Source organism: Gigantopelta aegis, chromosome 8 (genome assembly GCF_016097555.1).
Source record: "Gigantopelta aegis isolate Gae_Host chromosome 8, Gae_host_genome, whole genome shotgun sequence".
Taxonomy (NCBI): Eukaryota; Metazoa; Mollusca; class Gastropoda; order Neomphalida; family Peltospiridae; genus Gigantopelta; species Gigantopelta aegis.
Window position 1 is genome coordinate 75,324,466 of NC_054706.1, and position 14,648 is coordinate 75,339,113.

The 14,648-nt window shown below is 35.2% G+C and overlaps 1 protein-coding gene across 2 annotated transcripts; it reads right to left on the reverse strand.

The window, feature by feature from the left end:
• Positions 1-4,068: 4,068 nt before the first annotated feature.
• On the reverse strand, positions 4,069-13,121 carry LOC121378311 (alpha-(1,3)-fucosyltransferase C-like). Of its 2 annotated transcripts, XM_041506420.1 has the most exons (3): positions 12,992-13,121; positions 9,077-10,117; positions 4,069-5,942 (listed from the first exon to the last, which is right to left on the reverse strand). In XM_041506420.1, exons 1-3 carry the CDS (start codon positions 13,048-13,050, stop codon positions 5,846-5,848), a joined length of 1,197 nt encoding a protein of 398 aa, XP_041362354.1. In that variant the 5' UTR covers positions 13,051-13,121; the 3' UTR covers positions 4,069-5,845. The 2 variants fall into 2 exon arrangements, with proteins under 2 accessions (XP_041362354.1, XP_041362353.1); XM_041506419.1 differs by lacking the exon at positions 4,069-5,942 and having other exon boundaries at positions 8,539-10,117.
• Between the last annotated feature and the right edge of the window lie 1,527 nt (positions 13,122-14,648).

Sequence of the window (14,648 nt, forward strand, 5' to 3'; positions counted from 1 at the left end):
TACATTTTAGCATCCTCAGAAACTAAGCACCAATCTCTAGTGTTCCTCCTTTGGATCCCAGTGGAAGGTGAGATGCCACACAGGTTTGGAAATGGGGATCTATCATTCTATAAACATACTTTTTGTAAATAATTTCAGTTTAGTTGGAAGTAAGAAGAAAAGTAAAAGTGTTTTAGAAATAACAAAAATATACTATTTTTGTGTGCAATTTACAAATCAGTCGGCTCAAAAATAATTAATTTGTAATAAATTCAATAGTATGAAAAAAGGCATTCCCTGTGGAACGGACTATAGATGTTAAGACTTCTCACATTTTTTTTAGGGGTCATCTATAAAGTACATACAGCCTGAGGGGGGAAAGGGTATGGGGGAGGGTGATTCGCTAAGAGTACAAGCTCTTAATAGTATCCAGTGTACTTTTCAGTATGAAAGAACAATGTATGCCCATACTTAAGGGAGGGGAAAAGGTAATGATCAAATGTACAAAAGATGTACATAGCGGAGTAGAGTAGAGTAGAAAATCCCAGATTTTGTGCATACATCCTTTATGGATGGCCCCTTTTGTAATGTGGTTCATCTCGTCATTAACAATTTCTCACTAAACATGTGAACTTTCTAAATTGTATAAGATATATTTTTACTGCCTTAATAAATTGTACTATGTGATTATTAAAACTTTCTGTAATTTGATTTTTCTGTAATACTTATTGTGCAATTGGACAAATCATATATTCCAAATAATGTTCATCTCATTATAGTCCTTTTCTTCCATTACTTTACATGAAGAAAAGGTGGAATTTTAAGCAGTATTTTATCATATTTTAACTTGACATGTGTAATGAGTTCTTGTGTCTGTGGAAATCAAATAACATTTATTTTGACATTGTTGTTGTTGGTAGTAATGGTATTATTTGGTACTGAAATTAATGTTTTTGTGACATGCTTTTTGTGGCCATACATGTATGTTTAACTATGTGTTATACTCTTTACCACTGACAGGTGATGGTTTGGATGCTTTGTGTATTTTAATAGTGTTTCAATATTGATATTTATCTATATATTTTTTTCTTTTTTTTTAATCTGTGATTTGGTTGGGTTTTACTTGGGTGATATCCCAACATCTAAATGTTTCCTTTCAGTGCTTTCATGTTGTTGATCTGTATTCACACAAACTACTCAGTATACGAAATACAGACAACTGATTGTCTTTGTATAAAATACATTTCACTTCAGTGTTAATTTTTCTTATTGATGACGTCTGTAGATGCTTTTATAATCACTATTGGTTTGTAAAGAATACACTGTTTATAGAAATTATACTTTTTGTTTACTTCCATTTGATTGGGTGTTATTTGTGTTGCCTAGGTGATGCTATTGAGGTGTTTCATCGGAGAACATGCCATTGTTCATGTTCATTATTATTTTATTATTATTAATTTTTTAATTATTATTTTTTTCACTCTTTTAATTATTTTAATGGGGGTTTTGGGTTTTTTTTTACATTTTACTTTCTTTTCTTTTTTTATATATATGTTTATAAATTCTTTGTACGTGACATAGGTGTCTTTGTTAAGAATATCTTCATTTATCTTTTTTGGGGTTTAGATTTTATTAAGCAATGGTGTAGTAATGTTATTATCCAAACTAAATGCAATAAACGAACAAATGTGCAATGTAATACATTACAAATAGTGAACAAATGTATACTTTTATAGATTTACATTTTAAAACATAACCCAAAAAAGGGGGGAAAAAGTGTGAGTTGCATTTCAGTTGAAATCAGGTAAATAAATAAAACTATTATGAGTTGTATTTCAGTCATAATGCAATTACATAAGAAAACAAAAATAAATAAAGTTACTGATTGTTGGATTTAAGTTTAAAACAGATGAGTAATAAAATAACTGTATTTCTCTTGACAAAATCAGTTGAATAATTGATGAGGTTTTTAATTAGTGTTTTCTGTCATACAGGCAGGTAATTTCTTTAAAACGTTTAATATAATTGTTTTCCATCTGTTGGTAGTTAAATAATGTTCACACAGAAACTTATGAAATGTACCTCCCACTGTTACATGTAGTTAAATAATGTTCATACAGAAACTTATGAAATGTACCTCCCACTGTTACATGTAGTTAAATAATGTTCACACAGAAAATTATGAAATGTACCTCCCACTGTAACATCTGTTGTACATGAATGATGATACAGCTAAACTATATTGTTTACCACCAATTTTCACAATTAACTCTGTTGAGCCGTTGACTTAAGTTTTGTAGACAATTTTTTTAGTGTTTGTTTTAGCATTGTGTTATCACCAAAGTACTTAATTATATATTTTTCTTTTCAACTTAACCTGACTGCAAACTAATGTCATTTTCTCCTGTAACAATAGAATGGTCCAAACATCCCAACAGCCAATGGGATGGCTTAAAATCTTCCAATGAGTCTTTCCCCCCACCTCTGTTCATTGTTTCGAACATATATTTTCAGTTAATTGAATCATTGAAAAAATATTTTGCAGCAATAAAAGTGAAAGATTCAAAAAATTTATTGTTTTTCAGCAAAGTATTTCTTTTAAAAAATCTACTGATAATAATAAAAATTAAATACATGTAAATTAATTTAGAAAACTTTTATCTGACTGTTATATTAACATAATGGGTCTGATAACAGCAAAACAGTAAACCTGTATTACACAATACAGAATCAAAAGGGGAAAAGGTGACAAAGTTTAGATGTGTTTATGTGGTGACAATAGTGTGTTCTAAAAACTGATACTGTGTTTATGTGGTGCCAATAGTGTGTTCTAAAAACTGATACTGTGTTTATGTGGTGCCAATAGTGTGTTCTAAAAACTGATACTGTCTTTATGTGGTGCCAATAGTGTGTTCTAAAAACTGATACTGTGTTTATGTGGTGACAAAAGTGTGTTCTAAAAACTGATACTGTGTTTATGATTTGCCTTTTGCTGTTGTATTTTTGAGTATTGTATTTTTGAAATGTTTCATTTGTATACAGTTATTCTATGGTGCTATGAATGTTTTTGTATCGTATTTATTTTCATGTACTGTCTTCCAAACATATTAGTATTAATGCCTATAGACATACCTAAGTCGGCAATTTTGTCAGTGGCAATAATATAAATTAAATGTCAATAAAATGTTCATTATAATGTGCCATATAAATGTAGTCCTGCAATGTTTAATGACAATATGTATTGGTTGATATTTGGTTCTTTAAAATTAATCCTGGCATGTATGGAAGTGTAGTGTAATGAAAATATCATTGTGTGTTTTCTTGATGCTAAGTGAATTATATTTGCCTAATCAAGAGAGTGAAGCGCACTGCTAACAGACCCATTGTTTGCATTGTTTAGAAGTAGCACAAGGAACACAGATTGAATAATCATTACCCCGAGATTTCATACCCTTCCTTTTCACTTGACAGAGACCTGTGCAATAATGTTAACAAAATAAAGTCAAAATATTTTATATTGATTTGAAGATATGTCCCTAGATATTTTTAGGTCTATGCATTACTGTTGCAAGTTTATTATCAAAAGATTGTATCAATTTTACAATAACACACCGATCAAAAAGGTATTATATTTGTAAAAAAAAAGAGGAAAAAAGTTTGATTATATGCTTGTATTTGTGGGTTATATTTTAATATACATGTAATAAAAAGGTTTAAGAACAAATACAAATGAGTTTGATGTTTATTTGGGGTGGCAACAGAAGAATAGTAAGTAGTAAGTACTGGTATAAAGCACAACAGTACACAGCACAGATTCAATTACTGGGTAAAATACAATCATTTTAAGTAAGGCTGTATTAAGTTCTACTTTACAAGTGGGCTACATATTTAGTTATGTTTTGGTCTGTGTAGAAGGAAGAAAGGAAATGCTTATTTAACCACACACTCAAATTTTATTTATGGTTATATGGCGTCGGATATTGAGAGCGGAAACCCACTGTCGCTACTTCATGGGTGACTCGTTTTCAATTAGTAGGAAGGGATCTTTTATATGCACCATCCCACAAACAGGGTAGTACATACCACGGCCTTTGATATGCCAGTCGTGGTGCACTGGCTGGAACGAGAAATAGCCCAATGGACCCACCAATGGGGATCGATCCCAGACCATCTGTGCATCGAATCGAGCGAGCATTTTACTACTGGTCTATATAGAGTAAATACACTGAAAAACAAAATAATCAAATGTTTTAATGTACTGTAAGGTTTTCATGATCAAACTAATTCACTAGATTGTCAAAATGGACGTAGAGTATTGACAAGACATTGATAAGTTTAATAGACAAAAGAAACCAAGGAGATTCAAACTGAATAATCTAAAATTAAGAAAACTAAATTATTTTTTGCTTTTCTTTTGATCTTCCATATATATACACGTATGTGTAATTTGTAAAATCTTTTATGGCTGAACTCGGCTGTACTGTTTCAGAACAATTAAAATGATAGGCTATAAAATCAACCTTATCAGTAAATATTTTCTTAGATTGGAAGAATCATCTAATAACTTTGACAAAAAAGCAAGTAAACAAGTTATTGATTACTATCAAATTTAGGTTCTGAGTGAAATAATTTGTAGTTGTCACGAGTTTTGGTTAGTGACAAATGAAAATGATTTTATGAGGGAAAGTAAATTTGATAACTGGTACTGAGTTTATTATTCTATTTTTTACCTCAGTAAAACATTTCTGGAAAAAGCATTTTATTTTAGGTATCCATACACACACACAGAATATATTAATTATGTCTACAGAATTGATGTAAAGCATCATTTCCACTCTTCTGAATATTGCTATTTTTATTTTATTCACATTCACAGATGATGTTAAAAAAAACAAAATTCTTTTTATTCAGTTAAAAAAATCTTTAATCAATTGTATTAAAATATTTATTACAAAAGTGAAAATTTAATAATGAATACAAATAAATGTAAAGTGTGCGTTTGCTAAATCATGATGATGTCATTTTTAAAGCCGACATGGTCTTTGGCTTGCATCTCCAACATGTTCTTTGGCTTTAAGTGCCAAATCGTCTAATAATATTGTACAGTGCCCATTGGGGTAATAAATGGAAGTATTTACAGATCATTCTCACAGCAAAATTGCTTTCTTAAATTGGAAAAGGATCTGATAACTGAAAAAAGCTAGTGGTATCTTACAGAATCCAGGACAAAACCCCAATAGACAAAAAACCCACCAATCAAAAAGCCACTCTCTTGTTTCAAATGTGGAAAAAATCACACTTATTAGAATTAGAATGTTTTGGTGTATGATAAATCAACTTCAAATAAAATCCATTGGATTTAATGAGTACGATCCAACTCTGTACAAAGATACAATTTTAAACAATAATACTTTTGTAGTCATGGTTATATCACAAAGATAACAATAAGTACATGATCAATATGGATTTTTAATCAACAACATGGACTTTTAATTGGTTTTAGTCTGAGAGCTCATTTTAATGGCATCGTACCAACATATACGTTATAACGTCAAATTCACTTTAAATATTGGACCTAAGTAGTATTTAGCAGCCTAATGTAGATTTGTGTGAAATAAAATTCCTGAAACAGAACATTTGAGGGTGTCAATCTAAACTTCAAGTGAACTTACTGTTGTGAAGTGATGTAAATTGCATTACATAATGTAAACAAAGTGTTACGTGAGACCCTAACACTTGCTTCTATTTCTGAAATTTATATTCCACTAACTTGCTTTTCCATTATTTTTGCCTTGCTGATCCTAATACATATTTTATAATGTGTTTTATTTAGTCACTGTTAACAGTTCCATTGAAATATTGCTGTTCAGGAAATAGGGGTAGGGTTATAAAATGTGTAATTACAGGGAAAATCCGGCAACAAAAGGAGATCCTTCACTGGAGAGTTCATCCTTCTTGCACCGCTACAAAGAAAGAAAGAAGTGTTTTATTTAACGACGCACTCAACACATTTTATTTACGGTTATATGGTGTCAGACATATGGTTAAGGACCACACAGATTTTGAGAGGAAACCCGCTGTCGCCACTATATGGGCTACTCTTCAGATTAGCAGCAAGGGATCTTTTATTTGCACTTCCCACAGGCAGGATAGCACAAACCATGGCCTTTGTTGAACCAGTTATGGATCACTGGTCGGTGCAAGTGGTTTACACCTACCCATTGAGCCTTGCGGAGCACTCACTCAGGGTTTGGAGTCGGTATCTGGATTAAAAAACCCATGCCTCGACTGGAATCCGAACCCAGTACCTACCAGCCTGTAGACCGATGGCCTGCCACGACGCCACCGAGGCGGTCCGCTACAAAGAGACTGCCACTCATGGACTAGTTTACTAAATCAAAACTATTACCGGACCAGAGCTTATTGGAATAAGTACAGTTTTGATTACATACACTGATGAATCAGTCATAACCAGTGGCGTAGAAAGGCGCCAAAAAGTGTGTGGAGGGGGGGGGGGGGGGGGGGGGGGGGGGGGGGGGTGGGGGGGGGGGGGGGGGGGGGTGGGGGGGGGGGGGGGGGGTGGGGTTGGGGGGGGGGGGGGGGGGGGGTTAGGCACTTATATTTACACACTTTTACACTATTATAAAGCAAATATAAAACAAAATATATGAAAGGGGGGGTGCATGTGCCCCCCCCCCCGCTTCCTACGCCAGTGATAACAGTGATGATATCAGGTGTTTCGAGAAAAGTAAGCATATCCTGCCCAACCGGTGGCACCCGTCACGAGTACTGCCACCACAGCTGTCAAGTTTGTCACGTCATCTAAAACCGGTGGCACCCGTCACGAGTACTGCCACCACAGCTGTCAAGTTCGTCACTTCATCTAAAACCGGTGGCACCCGTCACGAGTACTGCCACCACAGCTGTCAAGTTCGTCACTTCATCTAAAACGATGAGAAAAGAAGCCAGTTTCACCAAAGAAATGAAAAAAAAATAAAAAAAAGTAGAAGTTTTAAATATGGAATAGCATCAGCCATCATTTTGGTCAGTGTATTTAGTAGATATTGCCTTCAACCGTCTACCATAAACTAGTCTGGGAGTGGCATTACTCTTTATGGCGGTCACTGGATACATTACTCTTTATGGTAGTCACAGGATACATTACTCTTTATGGCAGTCACAGGATACATTACTCTTTATGGCGGTCACAGGATACATTACTCTTTATGGCAGTCACAGGATACATTACTCTTTATGGCAGTCACAGGATACATTACTCTTTATGGCGGTCACAGGATACATTACTCTTTATGGCGGTCACTGGATACATTACTCTTTATGGCGGTCACAGGATACATTACTCTTTATGGCAGTCACAGGATACATTACTCTTTATGGCAGTCACAGGATACATTACTCTTTATGGCAGTCACAGGATACATTACTCTTTATGGCGGTCACTGGATACATTACTCTTTATGGCGGTCACAGGATACATTACTCTTTATGGCAGTCACAGGATACATTACTCTTTATGGCGGTCACAGGATACATTACTCTTTATGGCGGTCACAGGATACATTACTCTTTATGGCAGTCACAGGATACATTACTCTTTATGGCGGTCACTGGATACATTACTCTTTATGGCGGTCACAGGATACATTACTCTTTATGGCAGTCACAGGATACATTACTCTTTATGGCGGTCACAGGATACATTACTCTTTATGGCGGTCACAGGATACATTACTCTTTATGGCGGTCACAGGATACATTACTCTTTATGGTAGTCACAGGATACATTTATTGTCCTATAAAGTATCTCCTCGGGAGTAGCTGTCTGATAGACGTGGCAATGGATAAAGATTCCTGGAATCAACCATTATTTCCCCAAATGCCCATTTGACTCTGCATTGATCATGGTCATGACTCATTGGTAACGGTTTTGTCCTTCAGATTGTAATAGATGTAATGTGTAAACATAACCTGGGCAAGGACTTGTGCAACGACAAATAGTTTTACTTGTTAAATTCCGTATAACATTGATTAGGTTTTTTTGTCCATGTTCGAAATAAGAGTGGTAATTTGTCCGATGGAGTTTTGTCTGTTTGGGTTATGTCCTTGCACCATCTGACATGGAGATGAACTTATCATTATCATAGTAACAAGTGCTTTGTTAGTTTGGAAAACAAATCAAATCACTTTAATAACAACTAGTTTCATCAGTTGAATTCCTTCCATGGAAGAATGAAACAGATCATTGTCACAGTAGCGTGTGCTTTGTTAGAGTGGAAGAATCAAACATGTTACTCGTAGCAACAGGCAGTTTTTCTTATATTTAAAGAGACTATCCTGAGTTTGTTGCCATTGTAACATTTCCGACAAATAAAAAACATTTTCAGCGACTAAAAGTACATATTAAATACATTTGTTTTATTTAGAACATCAATATCAAATATGTTTCTAATTGTTTTATTGTTTGTAATAGCCTAAATTAGATTTTACCTAACAATAATTTCGTACTCCCCCCCCCCCCCCCCAAAAAAAAAAAAAAAAATATATATATATATATATATTAGGAAGTAAATGAAGTTTGAGCTACTACAAACATATTAAGCTGCCCAGAAGCACACTGAATACATACACACACTGATATAGTAAACAAAAAAAAGAAAAAGATTTAATATGCAATTTAATTTGAATGACAAAACCGTATTCCATTGTCAAAATCGTATCTCTGCACAAGGCAGAGTCGAAAGGAGTTAGGCAAAGTCATGATTGCTTCCATGATCCACTATTAGGTGCTCGTTCTTAGGAGGACCATTGCTCCCCTAGGAGATCTGTAACAGGATAATCAAAAAGGCGCTATTTGTCTTAAATTTCTTACAGTGGCAGTAAACTCAGGATAGTCTCTTTACAAGAATAGGATCACTAGGAAAACGGGCCGTTTATTAGTCACTGAAAGGTATGTGGTTTCATATAATGTGACTATATATCTCTAGGCTTGTAACAAGGCTTCTTTCTCAACCATTCGTCAATATCATACGTCTGTTTTTGTTTTGGAATATTGAACAAACGGTTACATATATCGCACCATGGCTGTGGATATCCAATTCTGTATCGACCCTTGCTCTGCAAGTAAGAGGCATACTCTGTCAGGTTTTTCTCCAGACGCAGTAAATAACTGCCCAAGTCTCGTATATGTCTGAAGTCTGCGGTGTTGATTACACACTCTCTTGGAAACAAGTGGGTATAATTTGCTCCGCCGCGTACCACGGGAATTATGTCATGTTCGAATGTCTTAAAAAACTTTTCTGTGACATAGTCTGAACAGAAGGAGTTTTCAAAAGCTAAATAGAAACGATAGTCTTTCAAGCATGCACGTTCGTCCTTTCTGGGACACTTGAACTTCCCGCATCGGCCATAAATGTCAATGTTGATGCCATAAGATTGCAGCTTTCTCACATAGTCTTCGCGTCTGCTTGACGTTTTACAGTTGCCCACAAACCAAGCAACAGACTTGCTTTTCTCTTTTGCAATTTTCATCCAGTCCCTCTTTACGGGATTTCGTTTTTCGTACAGAGCTCCGTACGGAAAGACGAAGTCGGAATCCGCCCGATATGTGAGAGTCCAATTGAAGACCTTCCCCCAGTACCGGGAAGGAAATTTCACACTGTACAAATTGGAAGGAGGTTCTTTGCAATAAAATATCCACATTTGTTTCATACTGTGATTGCGTGGTCGCTCGTTAGGCTTCAGATAAAAAGCATTGACAATAACTCCGTCTGCTTGTGGAACGTGATCTGGATTCTGAGATATCTTACACCTGTGCTGACCACAATTAGCAATCCCAGTAAACGACTTGTTCCAGTGTTGTCTGGCGGCGTTGTACCATACGATAAGTTTTTCTTTCCCGCCAAAAATGTCGAATTGTTTTACCGAGGAGATGGATCGCTGGTTCGTATTAACAGCGTCACCATGTCGTAACGTGTTCAGTGAAACAACATCACTCTGTTGAAAGTCTTTCTTCACGGACTCACTGAAACATCTGATGATATAAAGCAACTCTATGTATGTTCCAAAAAGGAGAGCCGTAATACATAATAACAGGAAGACGAGATATCCTTTTCGTTTTCTGGAAAACAAATTAAAATGAGAACGTTGTTATTTGCCTTAAAGACTATATTAGAAATGATGGATTTGAAAGAGTATAATGTTTAGCAAGTAACTTTAATTTCAGAAAACCATGAATCTTCGAACATTTCAATCACGATTTTGATTTCAGGTATGTGAAGGACAAAGTCAACCATTGTTAATGACTGATGAGTGAGAAATGTCAAGGTCAAGCTCAAGAGTTTTAACGTGCACGTTCAGAACAAGCTGCTGTAGCACATGCCTGTCATGGGAGAAAATGTTGAAATACGCCAACTCTTCCGTCCACGACAGGAAAAAGGGTGGGGGTATGGAGAAGGCGGGGTCGCCCGCACTGGCCGGTGCAAGGAAGCCTGACCGGGGACGGCAGCGAGCGAGGCAATCTAATTAAAATTAGCTCCACTGGTTAATTACTATCACCTGTGGATCTAACAACACCCCGTTGGGGCTCATGTCCAGTTGACCTTTCATTCGACCAATCAAAACCTTACTTGCAAAATCATGCCAGTAATTTAAAAAGAATTTGAAAACATTCGGGATTATGCCGAGGGTATACGGAATGATTCGGGTGAATTACAAAGTATGTCGGAAACTAATTTCAATATAAAATTTGATATAAAATTCGTTTCAAGACGAAAACCCCCCAAAACGTGATGGTATAGCCATAAAATCTGTTTATACTGGTATACAATCCAGAGTTTATTACTACACTTTTCCCCCTGTTTTTTAATGTTGAAATAGACCAACAAGTTCGCCTATTGCATAAAATATTTTAGAATTTGTATGCTCCCGAATAACGCTATAAAAGTCGAAGTGTAATTGGTCGATATTTAAATTGTTATTTATAGATGAAATGTCACATGGACATGGGAGTCCACACAATGCTGTTAGATCTACTGGTAGACCAGTAGAGCTAATTTTAATCAGATTGCGAGCGAGGTATAAGAAAGGTATGCTCAGCGCCACTTATATCGAGGTGCCGACCTTACTATCGCCTAATGTCCGATACGTCTGCCGTTAGCCGAGTTTGGCAGCAGCAGTAGCAATATCGATTCACCACACAACTGCTGTCGCATCTCCTGTATTTTTTTATACCGGTGTCTGTCATATTTTATCATGTTTAATCCGAATACGTCGAGACAGATCATGAGACCATATGTATCCCCTCCTGCATTCGGAGTTGGTCACTGGCGATGTCAGAGGCTAAATCCGAAGTGGGCGTGCCTGAACCCTTGTGGATAGGGGCACGTTAAATCCAGTTTCCTTCCTTCCATATGTATTATTTAAGGCAAACAATGAATGAATGAATGAATGCTTAACGACACCCCAGCACGAAACATACATCGACTATTGGATGTCAAACTGGTAATGGAAAAACAGAATGAATGAATGAATGAATGATTAAGGCAAACATGGCAAAATTTAACTGCGCGAGGTTGAAAATCATAATAATAGAATTTCAAACAGTTGTATAATATAGTAATAACATTATTAATACTGTGATTCGACAGGGACCCATGTTAATTTTCTTCATATTTACTAGGAAAAAACACAAAAAAGACCCCACAAACTTACAAATTAAGATCTGTACGTTCTGCACGTCTCAAAATAATGCAAAAACTGGTTCTAAATTAATATTATTGGTATCTACGATTGAAAATAAAAGCGATCTAACGATTATTAATTGTAAATTATATCGAAAGAAGAAAAGATCAGCAGAATGTAGGTGGCTCCATCCCCCTGCCACACTCCGTTAAACGGCGAGTTGATATCTAACTGGCCGCACTCCACCCCCACCACCAGTTGCGGGCATATTTGACGCCTAAGGAAACCGACCTAACGTTCGCGTAGCAAATGGACACATTGATGAAGTCTTGAGTTTGGACTTTTAAAGTTTTATAAGTAAGGTCTTCAGACAGTATGTATATTAGGTCTACGTCACTATTGTCTTGTCTTTAGCGTACACTACAGCAACCTTATTACAGGCATATATAACACGAAACACTGCATATGCTGATAATAATAATAATAATAATAATAATAATAATAATATATATATATATATATATATATATATATATATATATATATATATATATATAATTAAAAGAATAAATAAATAAACATAACGAAATAAATAAATAAATAAATAAATAAATGCCACAGCTTTAAAAAAAACACCCCAACTAAAACTGCACTCGACACTCCATGGATGTTGTCGCCAGCGATCTATTCTAAACACTTTGTGAAACGCGATCCACGAAGAAACTTGATATTTGCTCCATTTCGTCACAAAAATTATTTATTTACTCTGTAGCTCGTACAACAGGCGCATTTTATTACTGAGTTAAATTCCTGAAAATTAACCAGTACTCTATAGGCCTACACGTTTAAAAGTGCTGTAAAATAACATGTATCTAATAACCTAAAAGAAAAAGAAAAATTACCAACCTCCACCCCACCCCATCGCCGCTTCTAACATTTTTGATTACTTGTATGTTTTTGTTATCGTGTAATCGTTTTGGCAGAAAACACTTTCAAAATGACTTCATGTTCGCTGATTAACAAAATTGTATCTTTTAAATACAGTTTCTTTCATACAGCCATGTGTATACAAACATACTAATTCGTTATGTCCATCACTTGCCCTATAATTTTACCTTTATATTACCAGTTAGGATCAATTGTAAATTAATCAACTGAAAATCTGTAAACAAATAAGTAAATCACAGTATTTTAAGACTTTAGTTTAAAAAGTAAAAACTAATAGACACAATTTTACCGTGCCCAATTACTTAAAACAATAAAATATCCAAATGATGTATAGTTCAAAAGATTTAGTTAAAAAAAAAAATACCTGATAGTTAAAGAAAGACGAATGGTTTTGGTTCCCTGCAGACAAGTCCTTTCTGCCATGATTGTCGCAGACGACGTGTACAGACGTCTGTGTTCTTCACGTCTGCTTCACTTCACAATTTAACGTCTGCTTCAAAGTGTGCTCCCAGGCCACGTCTGACGGACGTGTTCACTCTTCGAGCTAAAAGTTCACTTTACCATGATCTCGCAATGAAACGCGAACCCAAACATCTGGTGTGCATAATTTTTAAAACCAAAGATATTACAATTTTTCATATCAAAAACAGATTCGGTCTAAAGTAAAAAAATAATAATTAGAAAACAAATATCTTTTTTTTTATTCTGTTTTGTTCCTCACTCTTTAGGAGTCATTTAGTTTTAATATTTGACCATTTTCTCTTCAACAAAACACACTGACATAAAGTTGTAAATCTTACCTCTAAAAAAAAAACGATAATGAAATAGGTTTATTAATGTAAAGACCAAGCCTTCTTTAAAAACAAAACGAATCGTAGTGATCTGAGAAATACAAATAACAATGTGTGAGCTATTATAGAATTGATATATAACGAACGTGGTGCTTATTGCGTGTATTTGTTGTTGTAAGTGAAACTTCATGTTCAAACAATGAAACCCGTAACAAGATACATAGACATTATTCTTGTTAAAAGGAAACAAATTATTTCAACAGTATACACACACACACACAAGGAAAGTACCACGTTGTTATCGGGTGTAACGCCAACATGTTTTGGTTTCAAGATTGGGACTTTGTAATACTGAGAAGTATATATAGAGAATAATCAGATTTATCCTGCGACGGTTAGAATGGCGTACATGCCGCTAGACGTGACCTGCAATCCTAAATAATTCGAAAACTGAATGAAATTAACCATTTTATTACACAACTTTACAATTTTCTAGAGCAGTAGGCCCACACGTGATGTGTGCCTTATCGCCTACAATATCTATACACTAGAACAAAATAGTTCTCAAATAACAACAATTTATTTCTTATTTTTAAAACAAAAATTGTCTTCAAAACGTGTTTTAAAAACAAAACCATAAACTGGAAATAAAATAATAAGTAACATTTAACATTACACCATTCCTTTGCTGATCATAAATAGTGTAAACGTTTCTGCTGTTACGTTCTACGACTGTCCGGTTGCTAGTCTGAGCGCTCTTACAACTCGATTCTCGCCGTATAACCCATTAGTTGTTAATCTGAGCACGTCCGTCTAAGTCGGGAGTTGGGGAAATTACAACGCAACCGTCGAGTTGGCCAACGTTCTGCTGGCAGTTGGTAGCCATAACCTAGGATTAGTCTGAATTTAATCGATTACAGGAAAGGTGTATAACAGTTCATAAATTATATTATTTGTTTGTATGATGCACATGCAAATTGTGTGTCTAATAGTTTCAGATGTTTGGACTATTGGTAATATAGATATAAACAAATTAAAAGTATTTAAGAAACGTTGTTCTAAGGATATTGATTGTTTATCTGAAACTGGATGAAATTACCTGTATATGTTCATTTCTTGATCTTGTTGATTTCAGCAACAAATTGCAGGCGCATGTGTAGGGATTCCTGCGGTGTGTGTGTGTGTGTGTGTGTGTGTGTGTGTGTGGTCTAGACTTTAGTGACCGATGTT